This window comes from Gekko japonicus, unplaced genomic scaffold, assembly GCF_001447785.1.
Source record: "Gekko japonicus isolate JY-2015 unplaced genomic scaffold, Gekko_japonicus_V1.1 scaffold6573, whole genome shotgun sequence".
Lineage (NCBI taxonomy): Eukaryota > Metazoa > Chordata > Lepidosauria > Squamata > Gekkonidae > Gekko > Gekko japonicus.
In genome coordinates this window covers 13,453-21,867 of record NW_015163827.1, presented here as the reverse complement: position 1 = coordinate 21,867, position 8,415 = coordinate 13,453, and the positions used below count along the sequence as shown (strand labels likewise).

General features: G+C 50.1%; 1 protein-coding gene across 1 annotated transcript; it reads left to right on the top strand.

The window, feature by feature from the left end:
- Positions 1 to 421: 421 nt before the first annotated feature.
- RBP3 (retinol binding protein 3) lies at positions 422 to 7,710 on the top strand (the record flags this gene model as incomplete). Its single annotated transcript, XM_015407949.1, has 3 exons — positions 422 to 612; positions 3,689 to 3,831; positions 7,385 to 7,710. Coding segments are annotated over 3 exons (660 nt in total), but the record flags the coding sequence as incomplete, so codon positions are not given.
- Positions 7,711 to 8,415: the final 705 nt, after the last annotated feature.

Sequence of the window (8,415 nt, the reverse complement as noted above, 5' to 3'; positions counted from 1 at the left end):
ACCTGGGACTCCCACGCTCTGCAACAGGCAGGACTTGGCAACCCTATCCTTTGAGAGCCAGTTTGGTGTCGTGGTTAAGTGTGCGGACTCTAATCTGGGAGAACCGGGTTTGATTCCCCCCTCCTCCACTTGCACCTGGCTGGATGACCTTGGGCAAGCCACAGTTCTGATAAGAGCTGTCCTTGAAAAAGAGCAGTTTTTGTCAAGAGCTCTCTCAGCCCCACCTACCTCACAGGGTGTCTGTTGTGGGGAGGGGAAGGGAAAGGAGTTTGTAATCTGCTCTGAGACACCTTTGGGTAGTGAAGGGCGGGGTATAAATCCAATCTCTTCTTCTTCTTCTTCTTTCATTGACCCCCCCCCCATATTACCCTTGAAAGATCATGACCATGTTCAACCCGTGACGATGTAAAACCCATTTCAGATTCCTTCCCCGGAGAACCTGGAAGACTTCGTTAAGTTTTCTTTCCACACCAAAGTGTTTGAAAACAACATTGGTTACCTGAGGTTTGATATGTTCGGAGACTGTGAACTTCTGTCCCGAGTCTCCAACCTGCTGGTAGAACACGTCTGGAAGAAGATTATGGACACGGATGCCCTGATCATTGACCTCAGGTAAGTAGTCAAGGGGAGGGGCTGTGGCTCAGGGGGTAGAGCATCCGCTTGGCATGCAGAAGGTTCCAGGTTCAATTCCCCAGAATCTCCAGTTAAAAGATCTGGCAGTAGGGGATGGGAAAGGCCTCTGCCTGAGACCTTGGAGAGCCATTGCCAGTCACAGTAGACAAATACTGACCTTGATGGACCAAGGGGGTCTGACTGAGTGTAAGGCAGGTTAATGCGTGTTCATGTGTCCACGCAAGGGAAGTGCGAAGCAACGTCAACTATTCAAAATGTCCGCTGTATTCAAAAATGCATTTCATTTCGCTACTAAGTGTTATGTTTCTAAAAGCCCCACACTTCCCGCTCCAAATGTCATGATTTTAAACACCTTGGTAAGTCTTATTTGGCAAAACATGAAAAAGCATGGTTGTTGTTTTTTTAAAAAAAAATGATTACCCCCCAAAAAAAGACAATCCGGCTGAACTCTTGGAAGATTGGCAATTTACAGCAGAAATGGAAACTCTGGCTAATATTTTCAACGAAAAATAGCTGTCAGAACCCACAGTTCAGGGCTATTTTTGGGCAGGAACACACAGGAACGGAGTTCCGGCTGGCTCCTGAGTTGGCCACACCCAGCAGGAACTCATTAGCATAATAGGCCACACCCAACAGCAGAAACTCATTAGGATTGGCTACAGTAGGCGAGTGTGGCCTAACATGCAAAGGAGTCCCTGCTACAAAAAAAAGGCCCTGGGTTTTGACAACAAACAAGGTAAACAGAATAAGAAGCAAAAGGTGGGTGTGGCTGAATGACCACACTTCTGGCAACAGGGGGCTGTGACCTAATATGCTAATGAGCTGTGGTTTCAGGGTGTGGCCTATTAAGCTAATGAGTTCCTGCTGGGCTTTTTCTACAAAAAAAAGCCCTGCCACAGCTTACAACGAAGTACACGCATTCAGGAACGGTTATACTTTTATTGCAGAGCTATAGAGGCAGTAACACAGGCACTGTTAAGAATGGCGGCAACCCATTGAGCATAATAGGATATAGGCCATTCGTATGCACACACACACCCATCCCAATGGCATGGGCCAATTAGCTACCCTCCTGCACGCGGGACCAGCTAGGAAACCGTTAGGTGGTGAAAGCTGGGAACCAGAAGTCTCTCACGGTACATCGGAGACTTTCAGACAACACAACCTCCTCTTGCACATCTGTAGAGATAAGCATTTCAGCACAGGCAGAACAGCAGAGATAGGAATGCAATAGCAATCACCAAGACACAGAATGAACTCCCCAACCCCCATGGCAGCATAGCTGACAATAGCATGATGGTTTTACCACTCATGGGAGGAGTCGCAGCTCTGTGGCCAGGAGGAGTCCAAGCGTGGAAGCGAACAAGGCCACATCCCAGGGAGCTGGCCCTCACTCTGGGCGTTTCTTTGAGAGCCGCTGCCTGTATATAAGTATGGAGTGGGGCCACGCAAGCCAAGTTATCACAAGCACAGCAGCTGGATTTGAATCCCAGAACACCTCAGAGAGCAACACGTTTTGGGGACTGTAAGATCTGGAGAGTCAACGTTCGCTTTGTCAGATACAAGCCGGAAAGAGAATCTCTGCCTCCTTCTATCCCAGTCAGAAGGTGGGAGGGGTATTGCAGAGATGGAACTTGGGATGAAGAGGTGCAGTATGCATTGCAAACAGTTTGATCAGAGCTGGGGTTGCCAGGTCTTACCGGCCTTCCAGCAGGGGGCTCCTGGATCCGTGCCTGGGTCCGTGCCAGGAAGTGACATCATCTTCTTTTTTTTAATTTCCCTCTTCTAAAAAGGAGAGAATTTTATTGCTTTCATTTCAGAAAGTTAGGAAGGGTATATAGAGGGGTAAAGAAAAGTGTTGAGTGATATTAAAAATTAGTATTTTAATCTTTTATTAGTAAAGTCAAAGTCAAAATCTTCTTCTGCAGCTGGACAATCCCTTTTTCTTCTATATCTTTCAAAACCGGTTCAGGAAGTGACATCATTGTGTTGGGCACGTTGTTCGTCGCCACTCTAGCATTTTGGCCAAAAACTCTATAGTTACCATAGAGGGGCACAGATGATTTCGATGGGGGAGAGGCTGTTTGGGAGTGGGATTCCCCCCGCTGGCCAGTTGGCCAGCAGCAGGCTGGAGCCCCCGAAATTGGGGGAAAACCCACCCCAACTGGGGGCGGTCTGGCAACCCTAATTAGAGCAGAGGGGGAATGCTTGGTGGGCAGAAAATTAGCATTTGTCATGAGATAAGAACTCTAGGTCCCTATTCAGCCCTGGGAGGGGGTCCATTGCTCTGACTGTGTTTATCTTGCTTTGTAGACCACATTAAGTATTTCTTAATATAAAAACCATCTAGGATTCCATAAATAAATAGATTGAGAGGAACCAAAGAAGCAACAGACCTAAAAATAATGAGAAAATACTCTGCTGGTCAGCCACTGATCCCAGGCAGCCCAACTGTGAACTCCCCAAAGCTGTTGCACCCTGAATGACCAACTATTAGGTCACTCAGACCATGTGATAATTCCCATTGGGACCCCAACAATCTCATTAGCAAAGGGGAGCAGAAAAAAGCCTTCCCCTCCCAACAGACACCCTGTGAGGTAGGTGGGGCTGAGAGAGCTCTGAGAGGACTGCCCTTGAGAGAACAGCTCTGAGAGAGCTTGTGACTGAGCCAAGGTCACTCCAGCAGCTGCATGTGGAGGAGTGGGGAATCAAACCCCGTTCTCCCAGATTAGAGTCCGCGCTCCTAACCACTGCACCAAACTGGCTCTCAAAAAGAAGCACACCCATGCAGAGATGAAAGACGGACCTGGCTGTGAGAGAATGGGCCATCTCTCTCAAAACCACACAATTTCTTTGCTGGGAAGGGCGTGCACTGCCTCTGCCAATCTGGATGTGTGGGTCTAAATGATCGGGGCTCTTGGCACAACTGTGACAGGTTGAGGGAGATTTGCTGCCACTCCAAGGTGTTTTCTCTCAGGCAGAGACCACGAAGGTCTGTCTGTTTTCACCTTCCGTGTAGAGCTAACATGATCTTGCTTTCCCTTTATCTATGCAGATATAATGTAGGGGGCCCTACGTCCTCCATAGCAATTCTGTGCTCCTATTTCTTCGATGAAGGACACCCGATTCTTCTGGACAAAGTGTACAACAGACCAAACAACACAACTACTGACATCTGGACCCATTCACAGCTTAAAGGTGATCATAATTCTATTCTATATTTCAGTACCCAAGACAGACGGCTGGCTCTAGTGTGGTAGTTCATCCAATGCTAAAACCAGACTCTAGCCAGCATGGGCTACAGACAGGCAGATATGAATGGGAACCATTGAAAAATAATGAAGAGCTGGAGGCTACAAACCTAAGAAAGAGTCCCGTGGGATTGGACCAATGGTCCATCTAGCCCAGCATCTTGGGTACCACAGTGACAAAGCAGATACCCACAGAAGACCAACGTGCTGGGCATGGAGGTCAAAACCTCCTGATGAATTGCTTCCCAGCAGCTGGTATTCAAAGGTTTACTGCCCCAGAATTTGGAAGCTCCATGGCTAATAGCTATCAATGAATTTCCACTCCTCCATGAATATGTCCAATTCTCCTGTAAAGCTATTTAATGTAGCACCTAGAATCATAGAGTTGGAAGGGACGTCCAGGGTCATTTAGTCCAACCACCAGCACAATTCAGGAAATTCACGAATACTTCCCTCCCACACACTCCAGCGACCCCTTTTCCATGCCCAGAAGATGACACAAAACCTCCAGTATCATAAGAACATAAGAACCTAAGAGAAGCCAATGTTGGATCAGGCCAATGGCCCATCTCAAGGGTGTAGACGTTCCAATTTCCCGGGGGGGGGGGCTGGGGCTGGGCCAGAGGCATTGCTGTGCTAGGAGCAAGGGTGGCTCCCGGGGGAGGCTGAGCACCTTCCTGAAAATTTCGGTGGGGGCTGAAGCCCCGCCGCCCCCACGAAGATTACGCCTATGGATCTAGTCCAACACTCTGTGTCACACAGTGGCCAAAAATACCAGGTCCAGCAGTGGGGCCAGGACACTCGAAGCCCTCCCACTGTTGCCCCCACCCAAGCACCAAGAATACAGAGCATCACTTGCCCCAGCCTGAGAGTTCGTATCTATACCTGTGGCTAATAGCCACTGAAGCAAAGGAGCTCCATATGCTTATGCTCCATACACCAAACTGGCCTATCAAGTGGCAGTGAGTTCCATAAGTTAATAGTGTCTTGGGTGAAGGAATGCTTTCTTTTGTGCTTCCTGAATCTACTGCTCCTTTGCTTCATTGGGCGCTATGGAGTTCCAGCACTGGGAGAGAGAAATGCAATATCTGCCCCATTCTCTGCTATTTTGTCTACGTTATCTGTAATCCGCCTTTCTCAATGGGACTCAGACCTTTACCTTTACCTAACATTTCCTGAGGAAGATCCAATTTTGAAACGTTGTTATATAATTCGGAGATGATGTTGATGATGTGTTTTTACACTAGGGTTTCTTAATTATTGTTAGGCCTTTGTTTATTGTGTTGTAGAGTCTGTTGACCATAACAGAAAGCATCTTCTTTGCAAGACTTGTTGACGGTTTGATCTGTGGGTCAGACTCTCACAGCTGTTTTCTTTTCAATAGCTGGTGGAGAGCCAGGAGAGTAGGTGCCTTCCTGACCTTCTCGGGCAGGCCGTTCCATCAGGCGGGGGGCCCATTTGCAGGGTGACACCCACAGAAGGCCCAGCCCAGATGAACAAAGCTGTCATGGTGAAGTAATGGAGGGAGAGGCATTTTCAAGGTGTTGGCGATGTTCCTGTTGCCAACGTAGGAGAATGCTGAGAATCAGGTCGCATTGACACCATTAAATGCTTCAGATGAATTCGCTCTCAAGGCCAACGGATTTTGTTATTCCAGTGGCCCTCTTGATGTGTTAAAGCAGGGCTTTTTTGTTAGAAAAAGCCCAGGAGGAACTCATTAGCATAATAGGCCACACCCAACAGCAGAAACTCATTAGCATATTGGACTACACCCCTGACAGCACCACTCATTAGCATATTAGGCCGCACCCACATGTTACCAGAAGTGTGCTCATCCAGCCACACCCACCTTTTGCTTCTTATTCTGTTTACCTTGTTTGTTGTCAAAACCCAGGGCCTTTTTTTGGAGCAGGAACTCCTTTGCATGTTAGGCCACACACCCCTACTGTAGCCAATCCGAATGAGTTTCTGCTGTTGGGTGTGGCCTATTATGCTAATGAGTTCCTGCTGGGCATGGCCAACTCAGGAGCCAGCCGGAACTCCGTTCCTGTGCGTTCCTGCCCAAAAATAGCCCTGGTTTAAAGGCTGTAGCCTGCAATCCAGTGACATTCTGCTGCTAAATAAGATTGTCAGCTCCTGGTTGGGAAATATCTGGAGATTTTGGGGGTGGAGCCTGAGGAAGAAGGAGAAGAGTTGGTTTTATACCCAGCTCTTCACTACCCGAAGGAGTCTCGGAGCGGCTTACAATCACCTTCCCTTCCTCCCCCCCATAACAGACACCCTGTGAGGGAGGTGGGGCTGAGATTGGTCCCTTTTGCCCACTGGCAGGGGGTGGGATTTATTCCAGGAGTGGGGGTCGCTCCCCATTCCCCCCAAAACAGTGACATGGCGTGCGACGTGCCTGCGTCACTCAGAAGTGACATTGGCACATCGGTGACAACGCTCTGGATTTTGGGCAAAACTCTATGGTAAAACCGGCATCAAACTATAGAGTTTTGCCCAAAAGGCAGAGCGTCACCCCCACCATGACCTCAGTGATGTGCCAATGTCACTTCCGAGTGATACAGGCATGGCCCGGGCGACCCCACTGGCCGTATGGCCAGCAACAGGCGGGGCCCACAGATTCGGGGTATCCCCTGCTCCCACCGGGCAGATGGCCACCCTAGGCTGAGAGAGTTCTGAGAGAACTGTGAATGACCCATGGTCCCCCAGCTGGCTGCATGTGGAGGAGCGGGGAATCAAACCCGGTTCTCCAGGTTAGCGTCCACCACTCTCACCCATTACACCAGACCAGAGGGTGGGATTTGGGGAGGGGAGAGACAACTGTGAGGTGCCACAGAGTCCACCTTCCAAAGCAGCCATTTTCTTCAGGGGAATTCATCTCTGTCCCCCGGAGATCAGGCTGCGGCTCAAAGATGGCCGTGAGTCTGAACCACTTTTAAGAAGAAGAAGAAGAAGAAGGAGATTGGATGTATACCCCGCCCTTCACTACCCAAAGGTGTCTCAGAGCAGCTTACAAACTCCTATCCCTTCCCCTCCCCACCACAGACACCCTGTGAGGTAAAAGAAGAAGAAGAAGAGATTGGATTTATACCCCGCCCTTCACTACCCAAGGGAGTCTCAGAGCGGCTTACAAACTCCTTTCCCTTCCCCTCCCCACAACAGACACCCTGTGAGGTGGGTGGGGCTGAGAGAGCTCTTGACAGAACCTGCTCTTTCAGGAACAGCTGTGCCAGAGCTTGTGACTGACCCAAGGTCACATCAGCAGGTGCAGGTGGAGGAGTGGGGAATCAAACCCAGCTCTCCCAGATTAGAGTCCGCACACTTAACCACGACACCAAACTGGCTCTCCAGTTAATAAGGGTCATGCGCACGATGCAGTGTTTGTGTGTGGAGGGGGCCCGGTCCAGCCTCCTCCCATAAGACTCCCTTCTGGTGGCTCCACCTGGGTGAGAAGAACCGTCCCGCTGACCGGCTCCTCCTTTTCTTCTCCCCGGCAGGTGTGAGATACGGTTTCCACAAAGGCTTGGTCATCCTCACCAGCTCGGTGACGGCAGGAGCGGCCGAGGAATTTGTGTCCATCATGAAGAGGCTGAGCAGGGCCTTCGTCGTCGGGCAAAGGACCAGCGGGGGCTGCCACCCGCCTCAGATGTACCACGTGGATGGCACCGACCTCTACGTCACCATCCCGACCTCCAGGTCCGTCCTTTCCGTTGACGGCACCTGGGAGGGCGTGGGGGTGACCCCGCACTTGGCCGTCCCCGCGGAGGTGGCCCTCGTCCGAGCCAAGGAGACGCTCAACGCGCACCTTCACAGCCCCAGCTAGACTTTCAGAGAGACACCAGAAAAGGTGGGAGCGCAGAAGAAGAAGCTGGAAAAGGAGAATTAAATGAAGAAAGGCATCCGACGACCCGCTGGCGTCCTCGGGGAGGCGAACATCTCTCGTCGGATGCCTTTCTTCCTGACCTGGCGCATCATCAGTTACATAGCCCGATCTCTTCCCTCTACGCTTGAATTCGGAGTTGCGAGATCGTTCCGTGGTGTACAAAGAGAACTGCGGGGTGGGGTGGGGGGGTTACCAGTTGCGTGCTTGAATAAAGACGAGGGGATGCAGTTTCAACGTGGTGTTCCGTAATTCAATCTTATTTCTGCCCAATGCCAGAACCGGGATCAGTGGAAGTAAATCCTCCAAGCCAAAGTCTCCCCTCCCCTGCTAGGGTTGCCAGCCTCTGGGCGGGCAATACAAAAACTGGGGGTCACACAGTGTTAGGAAGACAGGGAAATATATATGACACTGTATAGAACAGATGTATGCTTAAGGTAGATCTATGATGTGCGTTTTATTTTTGAAACAATTTTTCTATACTATTATATAAATATTAGTGTCGGGTATTACCAATAGGGCTGCGGTGGCTCAAGTGGTTAAGACGCTGAACTGCAGCCCGGAAGGTCAGTAGTTCAGCAGTTCGAGACCCAAGTGTGCCGCATGACAGAGTGAGCTCCCGTCTCTAGTTCCAGCTCCTGCCAACCT